Below are 20,947 nucleotides of genomic sequence, written 5' to 3'. Positions count from 1 at the left end.
TCTCCTATATTTAAGGCCCAGCAGCCAGCAAGAAGCTCTTTCTCACTTCTCTGGTCCCTGCCAGCACTGAGCTGTCCATGGTACTGCAGTTCCCTTTGGCCAGCCAGGAACACCATCTGCACTCCTCTGGTGCAAGCAAGGAACTGTCTCTGGTTCTGCATCTCCTTTTTATATGGCCCTCTTGGGCACTGATTGGCTGCTCCAGCCTCTCTGATTATCTAGCCCTTTGTAGCCTCTCTTGGCTGCTCAGAGGACTTATCTCCACTGCTCCTTTCCTGGGATGAATGTGGCAGGACCCTGAGGCTTCCAGCAGGGGATCTCCTGACCATCTCATCACAGACCAACTTCTGTGAGAGAGACAGAGCTATTCAGCATATTTGGAGTTGTATGTAGTAGTCAGAGGGTTATAGATGGTGAAACTGGTGAGGATACTATTTCATTTCTTTTCTACTTCCTGAGCAAATGCAAGAAACAAAACATTATCCCCAAAGGTCTCACCATCTATTACCTTCTGACCACTCCATACAATTCTAACTATGCTGAACAGCTCTGTCTCTTGCCAACAGAAGTTGGTCCAATGAAAGATTATTACCTCACCCATCTTGTCTCTCTAAAACTCATACAATGACATTTTCAATACTCAAAACATTGACAACAGTAGCTGTTGGAATTGGTTTCAGGACCTTCGGAGGGAGTGAACTATCTTGCCAAATCACCACTTTATCTATGGTCTGGTGATATATTACAGAATTCTTTTGTACATGTCTATTCATTAGAGCTGGTCAAAAATTTTCTATGGACAGTCTACGTTTCCATAGGAAAAGCAGATTTGCAAACATCAAAACCTTTTCCTGGAATGTACCAATTTCATCTAAATTTTCATGGGAAATTATCAAAACTTCTCATTATGATAATGACAGTTAAATATTTATATTATTCTATTCTATGCTATTGTAACAGCCAAAATGATAAAGTTGAAACAAAATGATTCAATAAGATCAAAATGAAATATTTTGGAATATTCCTTTTTGTGAAAAAACTCAGAGATATATTGCCTTTTCATCAAAATTTGGGACAAAGTCAAATTTTGAAGTATCAGAATTTACCATAGGACAGAAAATCCATTTTTCATCCAGGTCTACTATTTATACAGTGGCTCCAAAATATCCTCTCTCCTGGCCTTGTCCACATAGTTCACTGGATTTACAGATAACTTGAAATGAATAAAACAAGAAGGGAATATGGCTAACATACTGGTGGAGGAGTCCTGATCCAGGGCCCATGGACTATGACCTAAGGAATTGATCAAGATTTGAGCTATGGCTGTGCAGGAGGCAAAGAAAATAATTGTAACATCCCTCATAGATAAAGCTAAGATTTTGTCATGGCTGTCTTTCGTAAAAATCACAGACAGGTCACAGGGAATAAACAAAAAATCATGGAAGCCCATGACTCCTCCCTGGGTCCAGCACCCACTCCTGCTGGGACTCTGGCATCCCCCTCACCATCCACAGTGGCTGAGAGAGCTGCCGCCCTACCCCCACCATGCATGGCGGCTCAAAGGGATTGCGGCTGGGAGCTGCGGGGTCCACCCTGATGCCCCTGTTGGCTGGGAGCTTCAGGTACCCTGGCAGCAGCTGGGAGCTGCAGAAGCCCCCTGCAGTAACTGGGAGTTGCTGGGGCCCTGCCAGCTGACAGCTCCAGCCCTGCCGCCCGAGGGATGAAGCAGAAATGTCATAGAAGTCTCTGGAAGTCACGGATTCTGTGATATTCATGACCTTCATGATATAATATTAGCCTTACTGTCACGTTATTGACTTGAACTGGGACCATATAGAACATGGTTGCAACCAAGTTCCTGTAGTGGCACCAAATCTTGTATAAAGGGGATCAAATAAGACAGGTTATGGTTTGCTGGTTATGGTTATGTGTGCTATCATTTTTGTAGTTAAAGTTTTGTAGTTAAAGTTATGAATATTGGCTCTATACTGTCTGTATTTCAAATTTACGCTATACTACTGGGTGACACCCCAGACAAGCTGGTGTCCGCCTAGCCTGCTTGATGGCCCATTAAGGACCATCAGCTATACAACTGACCCACTGAGAGAAAGCAGACATGCCTTGTGATTCATGCCTACGGATAGAACTCTGAGGTTTTTCCAGGCCATGTGATGGACAGCTTGTCTTTGGGACAAAGAAAGAAAGATCACATGGTAAGAGAATATAAAAAGCTGCTGCAGCTCCTCCATCTTGTCTTCAATCCTGCTTCATACCTCTGCTAAACTGAAGCTTTGAACCAAGGACTGAAAGACCCATCCCAGCTGTGGATGTTCTTCAGAGACTTGATTTGAACTTGCAGTTTATTCTATCACTGCTGCAAGCCTGAACCAAGAACTTTGCCATTACTGTAGGGAATTAATTCCATTTAACCAGTTCTAGCTCTCATCTATATGTTTTTCCTTTTACGAATAAACCTTTAGATTTTAGACTCTAAAGGATTGCCAACAGCGTGATTTGTGGGTAAGACCTGATTTGTATATTGACCTGGTCTGGGGCTTGGTGCTTTGGGATCAGGAGAACCTTTTTTCTTTTACTGGGGTATTGGTTTTCATAACCATTCGTCCCCATAACAAGTGGCACTGGTGGTGATACTGGGAAACTGGAGTGTCTAAGGGAATTGCTTGTGTGACTTGTGGTTAGCCAATGGGGTAAAACCAAAGTCCTCTGTCTGGCTGGTTTGGTTTGCCTTGGTGTGCATAGAAACCCCAGCCTTGGGCTGTAACTGCCCTGCTTTAAGCAGTTTGTCCTGAATTGGCACTCTCTGTTGGGTCCCACCAGAACCAGCATTGTTACACCTTCATGACATAATCTTAGCCTTTCTCATAGCATACACAAGTCATACACAGTGGAACTGCTCCCAGTGGTGGATAATTTGGTTAATGCGAGACGACTAATTGTAAATCGAGTAGAGATTTTACATGTGAGGAATTTGCAGGTTACTTTGAGGATACCGTCTCTTGAATTGAGACAATTTGCTGAGTTCCTTAAGTGACAGGGAATTCCTGAGGGGACAAAATGGAGCCATTGCTGTTCAAGTTTCACCCAGCGTTGCTCACTGAGCTCCTTGAAATACTGTGTGTGCTTCATATTCCTCCTAACCTTCTACTGAAACTGCCAAACTTTGTAAGTTACAATAACATCCTTTGTAATGTGAACACCTGAACCACACACCTCACTAATGTCCTTAATACCAAATACACAGAATACCAAAGAGATACCTGATGACAACAAAGCTTCAAGCAATATCGACCTCAGCTGGAAATCTTAGAACACTAAAATAATTAAAGTTTCAGAATACCATCTTAGTAGAATTTTCAAAATGACTTGAAAACAAATGATGGGGGTGTGAGCAATCAGGATTAATTCCTCCTCAAATCACTGGATGTCTGATTAGGGCTAGAATGTGCATAGTCTTACTCCCCCAGGGCAGAGAACAGACACTGACCAGCCATTGTGTTCCCAGGCACACAAACTGGAGAAATCCATCTTGGACAGCAGTATTAGTCTCCACCTGTCTTGAGTGTGCTCCTTCAGTTGAGCATGAGGACTAGCCAGCCCGTCCTCCAGACAGATTAATGAGCTAAACTGTGTTACGTTAGGACCACCCAATTGGCTGGCCAGCCTGATTGTCTGAAGAAGCCAGCAGGACTGTTTTTAAGCTCAGCAGCAGCTGCAATTACTCATACCCCTGCCTTGTTTCCAGCCTTGCCATCCAGCTTTATTCTTGTCCTGTTCCAGTCCACTCCAGCCTTGCTTCCTCCTGCCTCTGGCTCCAACCCTGGGCTCAACACCTGGGTCCTGACCCCAACTCTGATCCTTGACTCCAGTCCCTAGCTCCCGACTCCTGCTCCAACCACTAGCCCCATTTGGGACACCACCAAAGAAAGCTATACGGGAAATAAGAGGGTGGGGCTATTGCCCTAATCCCCATCCACAATGGCTACCAGAGTTAGGCCGGCAAAGGGAAATGCACACTGACCTCTGTGAAAGGGCATAGCAAAAGCTGCTAAGATCTATGCTCCCCTATGTTAGAGGAGGCATTGCACCTGACTAAGGCACAATGGGTCTGAGAATGGCTGCCAGTATTTAGCACCTCTTCAGCCTTTCCATGCAACCTCAAATCTTTCCCTGATGTTGTAAGATCCTTAGGAGACAGACTGTGTCTTTCTCTGTGTTCTGTATAGAGTTCAACACAGAAATGACATTAATGAAATAATACATAGTAATAATAAATAAATATTGATACTATTAACCTGAATTTTTATAGTACTCTCTTTACAGATCTTAAACATACAATGGGCCAGATCCTCAGCTGGTATAAATTATCCCAACTCAATTAACTTCAAAGGAGCTAGACTGATTAACATCAATTTTCCATTTTGTGTCTGGATTTTTTGCAAAGGGATAACACAGTCAGTACATATTAAATATGACTTATATAAGTATAGCCTTAGTATTTCAGCGATTCTCAGTGTTAAAAAAAACTATGTACGGTATTTAATTATAACCGATTTATGTGGAACTCTGTCAAAATATTAGCATTAGCTTTTAATGTGCATTGCAAACACTCTCTCAGAACACCACTCCTCGAGCATTTGGAGTGTTTCTTCTTCTCCTTAATATTCTAAACATTAACAATCAAAATTAAACCCTTCTGACAGACTATCTTTGGCTTTTGTTGTCCTCAGTGTATCATTTGGTCACCAGTGTTCATGAACCTCCTTGATTACACAAATAGATATTACCCATCAGAAAAGATAACAAGTCAAAAATGTGCACGGTTCTGTCAATCAAGAGCTTCACCAGGGAACAGTGATAAGAAACCAGTGACAGAAATAAACTTTATCCCCAGATCAACCCAGCTCAGTTCAAATACTACATTTCCAAAAAGGGCTATTGATGAACTGTGCTGTTTTGTTGAACACTAGTATGTCACATAGACTGGAAACTCACAATGACTGCAAATCAAGGAAATGACAAGCTTGCAAAGTTGTGTTTTGTTTTCTTTTTAAGCCACAGAGCTGTTCCAAATGCAGGCAGTCATGGGTTTGCTTCCTGCCTATTCTTTTTATCATCTGTGCCATGAAGCCGGATAACTTCCCATCAAAAAGAAGCTGTATCGTTGATTTGTCAGCCCTGGGAAAAATCATTTGAAATGCAGCCTATGTCCATGATGACAAAGGACAGGCTGGGATAAAAAATTTATGCAAGCTACTGCTGTGCGAGACTCATAATAATCTCCTTTGTTGCTCAGAGGTTTAGGTCACATATGAGGGTTAAAGATTTTTCCCTCTTGGGTGAAGTGTATTAACAAAATCATTTGCTTACCGGAGGATCCTGATCTTCAGCTGAAACTGTAGTGATTACAGTGCCCTTGATTGCATCGGGAGCAACCAGTCCCCTGTAGAGAACTTTGCTAAATACTGGGGAGTAATCATTCATATCCTGCAAAATATAATTAAGAGTTTAGTTCTCAAGTTGAAACTAGACTATGGACCTATCCACAATTGTTCTTTCAAACTATACCCATTCACTCCCTTCCCATTAGAGAACCCATTTGCCACTGTCAGCCTTTCCATACTCTCAATTCTATTACTATCACACAAGCCTGGCACCCAAGAGGAAGATGCCAAATTTTCAATATAATATTATTGTGTGAGGGATCAACGTAAAGTAATTCTACTTCAGAAAACAGTCTGTCACCCAAGTAAATAAAGCTTCCAGGGACTGCAGAGATTCTTATGACATTTCAAGCAATGTCCCACAATATGTCTTTGTTAATTTTCTAAACTGGATGAGCTTGCTCTTTCTGAAAGTGCTTTTTACACTACATGTGACAGAATGACAAGAAAATACAGGACCAGCTTACTATAAATACTTTATGAGAGCCTAAATTATGATTTTCATAGTGACCTATGTATCGTGAAGGAAAAATTTATGTTAGACTCTTTGGGTTTTTTTTTTTTCAAGCAAAGGTACATTATATTGAGGAAGGCAGTAAAAAGAAAATAAAAATATAAAACAAAGTTCAACCATGCTCAGCTGAAGGACCATTAATAACTGCCCTATCAGGAGTCAAAATACATTTCAAAGCTTCTCTCCAGCAATTCTGTAATTTGTTAATAGGAACAATCATTTACCTTGATTGTGTGATTTATCCTGAAATATGTACTATATAAACAACACAATCAGGATCAAGGCCCACTAAATTTAATTAAAAAAAAATTAAATAAAGCTAAACAAGTGCAACTTTAAACCACCATTTTTATTTTTCATTTAACTTCTGTTTTCTGCTTTAAATCTATTTTCATAATTTGAATATATTAGTAACAGCTTTATACATTTTTACACTTGCAGAGAAAACAGATGAGTTAAACTCATTAAAAAATACATGTGCAACTTTTTAAATGACCAAAATCAAAGAGGGAGAGCATGGAGATGAGCGCATTGTCCCAAATGCATAGGAAAAATGCCAACGTGTGAAGGACATGGTTTTAATTAGTCTGCAACTTTATTAACTCGTTTCGGAATTAATGGCAATAACTTGTACAGTGCAGCTCATCATTCCCTCCTCACTCATTTCCAGCTACTTGTGGAAGGTGGCCATCAGTCCCCCCACAAATCCACTACCCTCCCCTCACATAAGGGCTCAGGGGCTGAAAAAAGGGGATTGTTAGGAGCTTTGGTCCTATTCCCCAGCTGCTTTAGGGGATGCCTTCCCCCAGAGTGCACTTCCAGTTCCAGTTTTTCAGGGAGCCAGACCCCTAAAGAACAAATACCTGCACTGGACACCTGTCACTAGTTTGGCTGCCACTCCTCACTGCCCACCAGGTTCCCAAATACTTAATAATTCCCTCCCAAACCAAAAATATATCTGCTCCTTGATCTGGGAGCTGTACTCCATCATCCCTGAATAACTTAGGCACCAATTTATGAAAATTTTGGTGTGCAATTATCAACTTCCCTCTCCTGATGATAAATTCAGCTTTGTAAACCTACAGAGGCCTGATGGAATCCCACCACACTGTCCACTGTAGTATTTCAAACTAGTTTACAGTCTGCCGAAGGAAAAGGTCCTGGATCTGCTCTAAATCTCTCTGTGCCTTGATGATTTAGTCCTCCTGCCAGTTACAAACTTCCAAATAATTTTCACCCTGGTGTACAGTAATCATTTCAGCTGGCCATTTCTTGAATGCTCCTCTTACCAAGACAACTCAGGTGTGCCTCAGCACCAAAGGCCCAGCTGCAAACCTCTAGGGGAACTGGCTGCCCACCTATGGGCCCGTAGCTCCAAACATTGACTCTTCCCTTGCTCCTCATATAACACCCCATCATCCATATCAACTCAGAGTAGCCTCAATGATGAGGCCCAGCTGTGAACTTCCAGGGGGAACTGGCCACCTGCCTGTGGGCCAAATGCGAAATAGATCTCTATTGGCAGTCAGGGCATAAATAGATATATAAAGTCTCCCTGCTGGTCCACATGGGACCCAATGGCTTTCAAGAGCCCGTCTAGCCAGTCCCCAGATCAGGTGATGCCTAACTCCCTTTTTTCCCCCCCTTGCCACCAAAAGGAGGGGAAACCATTAAAAGAGCCACACCCTCTTTCTTGTTGCTTGACCAGACAAACCCCTCCTCACCTTGAGGCTGTTGGGGGTTGAATTTTGCAAATTAAAACAGATCAGAATTCTTTACATTGGGTTATGGAGATCGAAATGGGTGCCTTCAAATTTGCTGACCTTTTGCAGCTGGGCATTTTACTTCATCTGACAATGTAAAATGGAGGACTAATTCACACAAACAAATCACATTTTTCTAAATACTTCAAAGTGATCCCAAGTTTGCCAAAAATTAAGGCTCTGCTTTACCTTGCCCCAAAAGACTCATGGTTGAATCTTTGTATTGTTGTGTGTGCGTGTGCACACATGTGTATGTATACACAGAAAGAGTTTTGAAGCATCACACAGCAATCTCAGACTCTAGGAGTTCATCCACTCTCCGTTTTCGATTATTACTATTTATTACTTGTAGAACCATAATGGGATGGGATGTTAGATGGGGTGGGATCTGAGTTACTACAGAGAATTCTTTCCTGAGCATCTGGCTGGTGAATCTTGCCCATATGCTCAGGGTTCAGCTGATCGCCATATTTGGGGTCAGGAAGGAATTTTCCTCCAGGGCAGATTGGAAGAGGCCCTGGAGGTTTTTCGCCTTCCTCTGTAGCATGGGGCACGGGTCACTTGCTGGAGGATTCTCTGCTCCTTGAAGTCTTTAAACCATGATTTGAGGACTTCAATAGCTCAGACATAGGTGAGAGGTTTTTCACAGGAGTGGGTGGGTGAGATTCTGTGGCCTACATTGTGCAGGAGGTCAGACTAGATGATCATAATGGTCCCTTCTGACCTTAATATCTATGAATAAAAACCGTTAAGATCTAGAAGAGAATAAAAAGATGGTTCCTGCCCCAAACATGGGGAAAAGATGCTGGATTCAGCTAGAGAAGTGATCTGATCGCATATACAGATGGAGGCACCAGAACAGTCAGAGAGTCTAAATTAAAACTAACCCAAGTACAGATTTAGGTACCAGCTATTATGTGCTCCATAGAAATTTTATAGTTTAGGTTTAAGACTGTCTATACCAGTGGGGCTCAACTTCCATAGTAGGATTCCTGCTGGAACAACCCTCCTATTTAGCAATAAGGGAAGGGCAGGTCATGACCTTGTGACCATCTGCCTCCCACCCCAGATGAGGACTCCCAGTATCAATCATGCTGGAGAAAAATCCAATTAACAATGGAGACCATATGCATGTCCTGGGGATATACCCATGTTGCACGAGTCCAGGAAAATAATGGCTAAACAAATCTTAAATACAGCTCTTCTAATTTTATCTAAATTTTGCCTCCTATTGTTAGGAAAAGGGAATGAGGGGTGGGTATAGTAGGTCAGGGAAGGCTCTGCCTTCCCTGGCTGCAGCTGTTGCCATGGGACACTGGGCTGGTGATGCTGTGGCCCCGGGCCTGCCGGCACGACTGGGGCTGTTCTGGCCGGGGCTTGGATCAGTCGGCTGGCTGGAGCTACTCCGGACAGGGCTTGGGTCAGTCGGCTGGCTGGAGCTACTCCGGACAGGGCTTGGATCAGTCGGCTGGCTGGAGCTACTCCGGACAGGGCTTGGGTCAGTCGGCTATCTGGGGTCAGCCTGGGGCTCCTCTGGAGGTGATGGTGGGGGGAGGGGAGCAGAAGAGTGGCTTGGGGTTCCAGCCAGTCAGGGGATTCTCTGGTCACAGGGGGGCGGGGGGCTGGGGGCTCCACCTGTGGTGGGCAGGGCCTCGTCTGGAAGGGGTGGGGCCGTGGCACTAGCCTCTCCAAAGGCAGGGGTGGTGGGGTCTACCCGTCACACATGGAGCAGGGAACTGACATTTTCAAAATGTAAAAAAAACCCCCAAAAAAACCCACCCACATCCCACCCAACATCAACAACGCTGCACTAATTTATCAATACGTTTAAATATCCGAACACAGAAGTCTATTAATCCATTAGATGCATAAGTATTAGCTATTAGATTCGTAAGTAAATATAGCATTTGCATTGTGGAAATGTTAATGATACTATGAAAATCTTGGTCAAAGTTTTCAAAAAATAGTATCCTCCAGTTAAGCTCCTTAACCTCTACATTCTTAATGACTTCAGTGGGAGCCGCTGGGTGTTCAGCAGTTTTGAAAACCAGCCTACTTATTTGAGAGGCTAGATCAGGATGTACAAACCTAGTTTGAGGTCCTGTTTTTGAAAGACTTCATCTTTTAATTTTCATATTTGACATTCATTAGATTTAAACTTGCAACCTTAACATAATAGTAACGTAGGTTTGGGTAGGGTTTTTTATTAATAATTATTATTATCTATTTATAATTATATGGCTTTAACTTTGCCTTACATTATTTAAGTCAAGGACAAACTGTAGTTTTAAAAGTTAATGCTTCTGTACTGTCATTGGCTTGGGAGAGGTATGATGCCATGTTTGGGAGAGAGACATATACACACTCAGAAAGCAAAACAAAGAGGAAACACTTTCTATGGATTTGGAGTCAAGGCTCTTGGACACTTACACAGACCTGCAAATCACCTCCCTAAGGGCAGGATTTATCTGAAACTGCACATATTTTCCTTTGTGCTCACAGGGTAGTTCTGATGCCAATAATACATTTTCTTTTAAGTGGAAAAATGTCAGAAGGGACAGATTTTTCATGCCAAAACAGTTCTGGATTTGTACTTCACTTTGGTGATTTTTAAAAATCATCTCCTGAAGGGTTCTAACTGCAATAATTATTAAATAATACAATACAGCAAAAAGTCATTTGCAATTTTTCCTTTCCTGGTTTTATTTGTTACTCCTTTTCTTTCACTGTTTTTAACCTACACAGTTTACTTAACGTTCTCAGTGTTTGCTGGCAAACAATCACATTCATGGACAATGCAAACCGAAGAAGCATGAATTAAGTGAATGTAAACTCCTACTTCACAAAGAGATTAAGACAGTCATCCACTGAATGCAAACAAAGCTGACTTCTGCATTCATTGTGTATTTGACTCTTGATTAGTGAATATGAATGAGACTACACATGCCAATGGGGATGAGAAGGTCTAAACTACACGTAAAGTATCTCTTTAAAGAAAGAAAAGTACAACTTTTTCAATACTTTGACAGGAACCTTCATCATGAGCTCTCCAATGAAATGAGAATCTACTACTTGCATTTATAAAGGTTTAAGTACAGGATGGCCAAATGGGCCTCTCACACATAGTTAAATAACTTTTTCTCATATTGGGACTGCAATTCAAATCCCCGTCTATCTGATTAGATAGATCAGTGGTTAAATATTTTTTTAAAAAAACTCAGATCAATCTGATGGCATTTTCATTACTACTGATGCTACTTGAATAGATCTTGTGATTTTTCCAAAATCTGCTCATATTTGTTACATGGTGGTCTCTCAGCTGCAACCCTGGAATCTCACAATACCACCGTACTAGAAATCTGAGGAAAAAGTTGTTTTTATTCCAGTGAGCATCCAAGCTTTTTTGTGCTTATCTGAACCTACTGAGGTTCTTTTGTTGCTATTTGGAGTCATGTCCCAATTATTTAAGTCTGAGCAATGTTATTTATGAATCTGGTTATGGATTACAGTAACCATTTCCTGTCCATATTCCTTTAATTGTTGTGGTGAATATATTAAACCTTATCCTCTGTTACCCTATTCCTGTGCTTCATTTAGGAACTGTAAAAGGGAGCTTTAGACCACCTTTGCAATATCCTTATTCCTGGTTTGGACTTTGGTGTAAGTTAGAGTAACTCCATGGCAGCACCTCTGTGGGTATATTGTCCAGCAGCCATTTCTACTTCTTTAATGACCTCTTTACACTGAATTGCAACAAAGGGGCCATAGAGCAGAAGAAAACTGGATCCATTGTATATTTGAAAGACTATATTTGACATGTTTCAGAGTAGCAGCCATGTTAGTCTGTATTTGCAAAAAGAAAAAGGAGTACTTGTGGCACCTTAGAGACTAACAAATTTATTTGAGCATAAGCTTTCATGAGCTACAGCTCACTTCATCGGATGCATTCAGTGGAAAATACAGTGGGGAGATTTATATACACAGAGAACATGAAACAATGGGTGTTACCATACACACTGTAACCAGAGTGATCACTTAAGGTGAGCTATTACCAGCAGCAGAGCTGGGGGGGTGAGAGTGGGGAACCTTTTGTAGTGATAATCAAGGTGGGCCATTTCCAGCGGTTGACAAGAAAGTCTGAGGAACAGTGGGGGGTGGGGGGATAAACATGGGGAAATAGTTTTACTTTGTGTAATGACCCATCCACTCCCAGTCTTTATTAAAGCCTAAGTTAATTGTATCCAGTTTGCAAATTAATTCCAATTCAGCAGTCTCTCGTTGGAGCCTGTTCTTGAAGTTTTTTTGTTGAAGTATTGCCACTTTTAGGTCTGTAATCGAGTGACCAGAGAGACTGAAGTGTTCTCCGACTGGTTTTTGAATGTTATAATTCTTGATGTCTGATTTGTGTCCATTTATTCTTTTACGTAGAGACTGTCCAGTCTGGCCAATGTACTTGGCAGAGGGGCATTGCTGGCACATGATGGCATATATCACATTGGTAGATGTGCAGGTGCACGAGCCTCTGATAGTTTGGCTGATGTGATTAGACCCTATAATGGTATCCCCTGAATAGATATATGGATGCAGTTGGCAACGGGCTTTGTTGCAAGGATAGGTTCCTGGGTTAGTGTTTCTGTTGTGTGGTTGCTGGTGAGTATTTGCTTCAGGTTGGGGGGCTATCTGTAAGCAAGAACTGGCCTGTCTCCCAAGATCTGTGAGAGTGACATAGAGGCATAGACATTTCGGTGTCCCCCACTCCTGCTTCCTCTTTGAAACTTACCAGAGACATGGACGAGAGACAAGTAAACCCCATTTCACATAAAATAAAACCAAACCCAAACCATCTCCCAAACAAAACCCAGCCTGATTATTTTTCTAATTCAGCAGGTGAAAGTTCAGCTTTCAACCTTATTTTACATTTTCACATGCATCTGCACATTCACATTTCACCAATACCAGAAGCAGGGGTGCCAAAGTGTCAATAAAACTGCTTTCCCAGTGTATCTGGTTCTAGATGCCTGCAGGACTGCAAACCTCATTAGTTTAGAAAGTGCATCCTTGCAAAATTCACAGCCTTAATTAGTTTGAATAAGAACTTGGTACATCTGCCTCCTCAGTAAATCTCTTATATTTTTGAGGACCACCTGCTACGAATTTGGATTATATCTGGATTGCATTGTAGTTGATGGAATCCAGAACAGAATTCCACAGTGGTCGTTGTTCAGAAGTTCTTGTCTTTGCAAATACCAGTAAAATAATTTATAGTCTTGTTTCTTTCAAAGACCATCAGCAGATGAGTCAGAGCAGACCCTGAAACAAAGTGAGTCCAGACTCTTGACTGAATAAACTTATTCCTTCAGTAGATACTTTACAATACACTGCCATATATAGCTGTTACTGACTCCTGTAGGTGCATTCCTCATGCTACAAAATTCTGAGATTTTGCCCAACCCTTTAAGTAGTACAGATTTTAACCATTCTTTTTGGTGACGCTATGTGATTGTTATATTTAGTCCCTCAGAGAGCAAAGGTTAATCCCCAGACTTCTCGTAAAACTTGCCTATGTGACAAATTTGATTGTTAGTTGAATATATGTCACTTTTTTTTGTGGTTAACAGAGATTCTGGACGAGGGAGGATGAGCAGGAGGTCAGCAGCTTAACTGAGCAGCACTAGCCCATGCACCAGCTCAGGTGAGCCATCCCCTTCTCCCAGGTCCAGAGGGATGGGGTACTCTTAAAAAAGCCAATACTCTAGTCCAGAAAAATACCCCCCTCCTCCTACCTTTGAGATTGCAGGCAGTGCGGAATGCTGCAAACAAGTATATCTGAATGTAAAATGTTAAGGGTTAAAAGAGAACTAGCAGCATAGGCCCTGAGTAATACATATCCAGCTGGCTTCTAAAACATGGCATGCTGGCTGGCATGGTAGCTCATCCTCTTTACCTAGTGCTCTGTGGAGCGGTAGGCATAGATTTTACCCTGCTGTTTGTGTTGGTTAGAGAGTAGGGAGGAAAAGACACTCCCTATACTGTGTTCTGCTCCACACAAACACATCAACTGCTCCTTTGCAGCACAGGGAAGGATTCTACCCTTTCACTGGAAGACGGGCTTTGTTTCAGAGGCCTAATAATCTTTTGGGTATATTTATGGAATATTTAAGGTAAGCTACACACGTAAGAGAAGATTTTTTTTCGTTTGGAAAATCATATCTGGATCTGTCAACCATAATAACAATGTTGCTTTAAAACATCTCTTTGTTTTCAGATAATACATGACAAGTTCAGCATTCTCTGAAAGTTTTTGTCATCTTCTGTATGTTCTTATGTGTCCTTAGTGACTGAAAATCAGAGACTTAAAATAGAAATGTCAGAAAGAGAAATCCTGTTTAAGGATGATACAGAACAACCACTGCTATGGGAAAAGAAAAGGAAACCATATTTATATATTTATTTTTCTAAGGTATTTGAATCAGTACCAAACAAATATGCATATAAAGTCAATAGTAAGGCAGAGGGACTTTGTCCTAAAACTGCCTTTCCACCAAGACAAACTTTAAACAAGAACTTTTCCTAGTAAATCTCACATGTTTGTGCTGAATAAAATGTCCTCTCCCACTTGGCAGCAAGATATTTTGGTGATTTATGGACAGATAAGAAAAAGGGTTATCCCTCTCCCCCACACTTTTCAACTGCCAAATCTGCCTGCTCATTTTACATTAGACACCAGGCTTCCAGTTTGGGGCTTAGGTTAAAATAAAAAATAATTGATAGCCACATAAAAATCACTGTAGTGTTTCTTATCATTCAGCATAATTGACAGTGTGTACTTAAGAAAGGTCCAGAAGTGGAAAAATGGGTGTGAGAGTATGTGTACTTTTCTTTAAATTTGTGGCACAAATCAAGGCAGGAAGTAGTTGGCAGAAGTTCTAGCCAGAAACTCTTCATGTGAAGGAGAGAGAGAAGCAGCTTTAGTGATAATACTGTTTTTCTTATTCTAATAAGGTTCCTTTTCAGAAGAAACTGACTCTTTACAGCAATTTATTATTTTCACAGTTTCTTTGTCTGTATTGACAGTGATGTATCGTAAAACTTCAGTCTCTCCCTACATTATAACTTGGTATAGTTAATACTATTTGTTCTTTGCATTTATAAACACTAAAAAGCATCAATGATGTTGTAAAGAAAAAGCATTGTTTTTTTTATTATTATTATTATTTCTGGTGAAAAATGTCAATATGTTTAATGCAGTCTGCCTCTGATTTTTGTTTAAACATGGGAGTTGAGCATAGTCTTCATTTCTAACACTGCAAATCTGGGCCAAGACCTTCAAAGACTAGGTGCTTAACTTACACTCTTGACTCCAGATTTAGGCACATAAATGAAGTGGCCTGATTTTCAAAAGGGCTGAGCATGCAGAAGCTCTCAAGGAATCATGGCTTCAAGGGACCATAAGCCAGGTAGGGATAGCTGGAATGAAGCATACTCCAGACACACCCCACAACTGCCCCAGCATGCCCCTTCACCTGGGGCCGTGGGGAAGGAGGTGAAAGAGCTGTTTATGAAATTACTTACCTTAAAATAATGGTGGTTCTTCAAGATGTGTTGTCCAGATGTATTCCACTGATGGTGTGCATGCACCCAAGATCAGAATCTTTTGGCCAGCTGTGCATGCACTCTGAATGTCTTTTTGTCCCTACCGGTGAGACTTGTTGGTGGATACACCAATTCCTAAACCAAATATCCTGCTAGTACAGGAGGTATGAACAAACTCTTACTCATTTGTTTATATAAAACATAGCTGTCATGTTGTCTGTCATAATTTGAATTGCAAGTCCTTGAATCATTGGGAGGAAGATGGGTCAGGCTCAATGAACTGCCCTGAGTTCTAGTAGGCTTATATGCAACCTCTTTTCCTGTGGGTCCATCAGCACTGAACTTGATGGCGGTTTAGATAAGCTCCCCAGTCATATGAGGGATGCATCAGTCACAAGGAGTTTGGTGGGAAGAACAAACCAACCTTGCACACATGACTGGAATCATTCCACCAATTTACGAAGGGAAGGACGTTGAGGAGAACTAGCACTGACTTGATATGGTGTCCATTTGGTACATACACCAACTTCAGACAGACTTGCATACAACATAAGTGAAGGTTAGCACGCTGCATAACAAATCTACATGAGGCCATGTGCCTGGGGAGAGTCACTGAGGTATGTGACTGATTCTGTAGCTTGTTAATGAGGCTTGTCATAGATTTGAGGAAGGTAAACTTGAGGCAGTTAAGCTCTGGCTGTGGGGGAGTCTATCACCAGAAAAACTCCTAAGGTGCATAATCCTTCTACAAAGCTTTTTCATATTGACCCATTTAATGGCTATGTGTGAATAAGGTGGGCAAAGCAAGTTATAGGATTCTTCACAAATATTGCACAACCAAAGTAAAATCAAAGCATAATAAAGAAACAAGGTTTTCTCCTTATCATAGCTCCATTTTATGTTTGGTTTCTTGTTTCGTTTCACATTGCTTGCATTCGGCAGAATATGAAAGGAGCAGGAAAGGACATGTATTTCCCATAGTTTCCCTGGGCAAAGGGTAAAAAATTATGCTCAGAGTGCAGTATAGGAGAAAGTTCATATACTCTTATTTAGCATAATTTATAGTAGCTACCCTTGAAACTATTCCACATAACAAAAATGAGGACTGATCCACAGATTTCTTGAAGCCATCTCAATTGCTAACCCAGCTGTCATCTCAGCTCTAGCATGATCTGTTAGCCCTCCCCCCCAATCAATCCCTTAAAGCCATAAAGTCATGTTTACAGGGATTAAAGGAGTCTTTTCTATAAACCACTCTCTAAAAACTAATATTGACATTGCTGGAAAGAAAAGAGAAAATGCTAAACACAATGGTAAGTAAACCAGGACAATCATCTTGGAGTGGGGATGAGGAGAACGGAAGCACTGGAGAGAAAGAGCACCAGAACTGAAAATCAGTTTAAAAAAAAAGATGGAAAAAGGTAAGTAAAATACACTAATGGTCAATAAGGTACTCACAGACATCTGGTGGTCAATTGAGGGGAAGAAAAAGACTAGTGCAGGATAGAAATATTTGAGTTAGGGGATACCAGAAGAAAATGAGTCTGAAAACCTAACTGTATTTCCAGAGATATTAATGAATATTTTAACAAGGGTGATGTCAAGACACCCTTTACGTCTGCCTCCAACATAACTTCAGCAATATAAATGGATAATATTTAGATAGGTAGAATAACCTCCTCTTTCCCCTCCCTCAAACTGGGGGAAGTAAATAATTAGAATTCAAAGTATTAGATCTCCATCCTGAGCTGCATCTAAATTGTCCTCAGCACAACAGAGTGAGGTGCGGGTTAAAGACAGTTATGAGGCCAGCCATCTTTGCAGCTTCTGGATCCTGTAGCAAATGGGGATTGGATTAGTCCCTGTCATAAATTAGAGCAGCCCCAGAGTTTCCCCAATTTATTCCTGGCATCCTAAGGGGCTGTTTCAATAACTAGAGAGCCAAGGCTTAAGGTAGAACAAAAAGCCATCCCTCTCTTCCCTCTTATAGCTATACCCCCTGTGCTAGTGATTGGGAGGGAGCATGCAAGCCCCATGGCATCTTGGGGGAAGTAAGGGATGATAAAGGGGGTGTCCTTGGTCTTCTGGTTAAGCCAGCATTACAGCTGCTTTCCATTACTAGATGGATGCAAAGCAGTCATAGTGGGGAATGAAGTCTGACCATAGATATATATTCCCTTTTTCCTCCCTACCCCAGCAAACCAGTGATATAGTTCATGACTGTAAACATGCTTTTTCTTTATTACTAAGATGTAAAATACCCTGAACTCTTTTGTGTTCTAACTGTTGCTAACCAAAGAGAATTTGATCTAGCATGTTTTGCTACAACATTTATTAATTTTTAAGGATTTAATACAAACAACAGTGACTCAAGATGACACTTCAGTAATAACATAAAGCTCCTTTGTAAAAGTGCTATTTTAACCAACAAGTACGACTATGCTATTCGACTTGCACACACCAAAACCATTTGGCATTTGCCCCTCAATCCAGAAGATACTCCTGTGAAGTCAGATTAAAGGTGCTGTGTGATAAAAATCAGTATTAGCCTTCCCTCCCCAACACTACACAAAAGCAAACACCATTTCCAGTAATCACAATTTTTTAGCTTATTGAAACATGATTACCCATTATTTTAAAAGAAAGTTTATAAATCTTAATTTTTATACCATGACTGTCACCACAGTATTTCAGTTTCAGGCTTTGTATTATCTGACTTATTCCCAAAAAGCACTGATTATTTTTGAAAGTAGCTGCAATAAAAGGCAGTAAAATCTGGTATCAATAAATCTAATAAATAATTCAAAAGGGAGGAATTCCTGTAAATAAAATACAACATAATCATTAAGGGTTCTATTGATTTAGCTAGACTGTTAAATGAATTGCGCTGTTGAGAAGTCTTTTGCTATGGTTGACATTTTCAGAGCTGTCTAGCTGGGAAGTCTATATCAAATGCAGTTCTGCAAGGATCTCCTTTTTATTGCAAAGAAAAAGTACTTGTCCCAATGTAATTAAAAGGCTACGAAGTTGTGCTTTACTCTTCTGGGTCTGATCTGCTGGCAATATTGTTCGTTAAACTAAGTAGGAATGGCTTTGGAAATATTATACACTCATGGTTTTTAAAGGATGAGATCAACATTTTTAAAAAGAGCTTGTAAACATATTTCTAGAGTTTTTCCCTACCACTTTAGGACACTGTACTAGGAGATTATCTGTTGCTATAAAAGTTTCCGGTCAACTATATCAAATGGGAAATCATCGGGGCCTCACTATAAAACAACAAGACTGAACAACAACTGAGCTAGTAAATGTGCATTAGGGATTGTCATAAAACTAAAGGGAAGGGTAACCACAATTCTGTATACAGTGGCTATAAAATCCCTACTGGCCAGAGGCAAAACCCTTTCACCTGTAAAGAGTTAAGAAGCTAAGATAACCTCGCTGGCACCTGACCCAAAATGACCAATAAGGGGACAAGATATTTTCAAATCTGGAGGGGAGCGGGACAAAGGCTTTGTCTGTCTGTGTGATGCTTTTGCCGGGAACAGATCAGGAATGCAGACTTACAACTCCTGTTAAGTTAGTAAGTAATCTAGCTAGAAATGCATTAGATTTCCTTTTGTTTAATGGCTGGTAAAATAAGCTGTGCTGGATGGAATGTAAATTCCTGTTTTTGTATCTTTTTGTAACTTAAGGTTTTGCCTAGAGGGATTCTCTATGTTTTGAATCTGATTATCCTGTAAAGTATTTACCATCCTGATTTTACAGAGGTGATTCTTTTACCTTTTCTTTAATTAAAATTCTTCTTTTAAGAACCTGATTGCTTTTTCATTGTTCTTAAGATCCAAGGGTTTGGGTCTGTGTTCACCTGTACAAATTGGTGAGGATTCTTATCAAGCCATCCCCAGGAAAGGGGGTGTAGGGCTTGGGGGGATATTTTGGGGGAGACATCTCCAAGTGGGCTCTTTCCCTGTTCTTTGTTTAAAATGCTTGGTGGTAGCAGCATACTGTTCAAGGACAAGGAAAAGTTTGTACCTTGGGGAAGTTTTTAACCTAAGCTGGTAAGAATAAGCTTAGGGGGTCTTTCATGCAGGTCCCCACATCTGTACCCTAGAGTTCAGAGTGGGGAAGGAACCTTGATAGGGATTTACAACTTCTTTCGCAACTTGCTATCTTTTTATCATGCATGAAATAAACAGGAAAATGTGTATTCAAATGCTAGTGAACTCCTTTCATTAATCCCAAACTATATAGAATGCCACAAAAGATGGGCAGAAGGAAAAGTTGCTTTCACCAAAAAGTCATTTATGTGCCAAATTCTCAAGTCTAAAAAACACTTTTAATTAAAAAAAACCTTGCATGCATTTAATTTTCTGCAATGATTTTGTTTTATACATCTTTCAGTTCAGGGTATTTGCACATCAACAGAGCTGGTGGCTTGCCATCTCTGTCGCATGCAATTGTCTGATAACCCACTACTGTTCAGGTCTATCCTAACTTCCAAATGCCAGTTTGACACATCTCCAGTAATGCTCCTCAGGAACCTTCTTCTATAGAAAGAGGGCTTTGTTTTTTTATTATGCTTTTGAGATTTTGTAAAATTAATATTTCCCGACATCCTCAAACCAAAGGATGATGTGCCTTAACACTTTATTATACAGAATATTTTTGACCCCAATCAGCTGTTGCTAAATAAAACACAATGGGAATCCCTTTAGTTGAGAATATAAGATTCACTCTCCATGTCTCCCTAACTGCCTGCTCAAAAATGAATATACTTAAAAAGGGAATACTTAAATGAGCAGTTTCCATTAAAATGTGCTTAAGTGGGTAGAAACCATATGGAATGTCAATTTCTGTCATAGGACCTTATTTGACCATTTAATGAGTCATCACAAATAATAAAGATGACCACCCTTTTTAGGGCATAATTATACATGTGCTTCCAGGGGGGAATAAGGAGAATCTAGGGTGACCTCTTTCTCTCCTCCATGGCCTACTTTTATTGTAGGTCACAGCGCAGGGTGGGGAGAACAGCATTTGGGCACTTGCTACTTCCCCTACTATGCTTTCTGGTGGGTAGTGGGTGGAGCTTGTGAGGATGAAGAAGCTGCATAAGGTTTAGGGCTGACCCAAATTTCTTCCCTCTTGGGCAATGCGGGAGCCAGGGATGAGACTGTGACTCACAATCTCATCCTTGCTCTTCTGTTGAGGCAGAGCAACTATGTGCTGACCATTACTGAGAGCTTCTGGCAAACCCACAATTAAGCCCACGCAATGCAACATTTAATTACGTTAGAACCTCAGAATTACCAATACCAGAATTATGAAATGACTAGTCAACCACACATTTCATTTGGAACCCAAAGTAAGCAATCAGACAGCAGCAGATGGGGTGGGGGAAAGAAAATACAGTACATGACAGTACTGTGTTAAACAAACTACTAAAAAATAAAGGGAAAGTTTAAAAAAATTGACAAGGTAAGGCACTGAGAAATGCCTAATTAAAACCAAGACATTATTTTGATTTGGCTCTCAATGATGGGATAACCTTATTACTTTTTTCTGTCATGTAAGTATCTAGCATGTCATGGTACACAGCAATAAGAAGATAC

At 40.7% G+C, this 20,947-nt stretch overlaps 1 protein-coding gene across 7 annotated transcripts in view; it reads right to left on the bottom strand.

Moving 5' to 3' along the window:
* The window catches only part of PCDH15 (protocadherin related 15), a 1,356,473-nt gene that overhangs the window by 200,106 nt on the left and 1,135,420 nt on the right, over window positions 1-20,947 (bottom strand). For all 7 annotated transcript variants that reach the window (XM_048859211.2, XM_075130916.1, XM_048859220.2 and 4 more), the window contains one exon: window positions 5,389-5,505. In XM_048859211.2, coding sequence (XP_048715168.2) covers window positions 5,389-5,505 — 117 coding nt within the window. The remainder of the gene's footprint in view (window positions 1-5,388; window positions 5,506-20,947) is intronic.

Source organism: Caretta caretta, chromosome 7 (genome assembly GCF_965140235.1).
Source record: "Caretta caretta isolate rCarCar2 chromosome 7, rCarCar1.hap1, whole genome shotgun sequence".
Taxonomy (NCBI): Eukaryota; Metazoa; Chordata; order Testudines; family Cheloniidae; genus Caretta; species Caretta caretta.
Note: the sequence above shows the minus strand (reverse complement) of the source record. Positions and strands in the feature narration are given on the sequence as shown.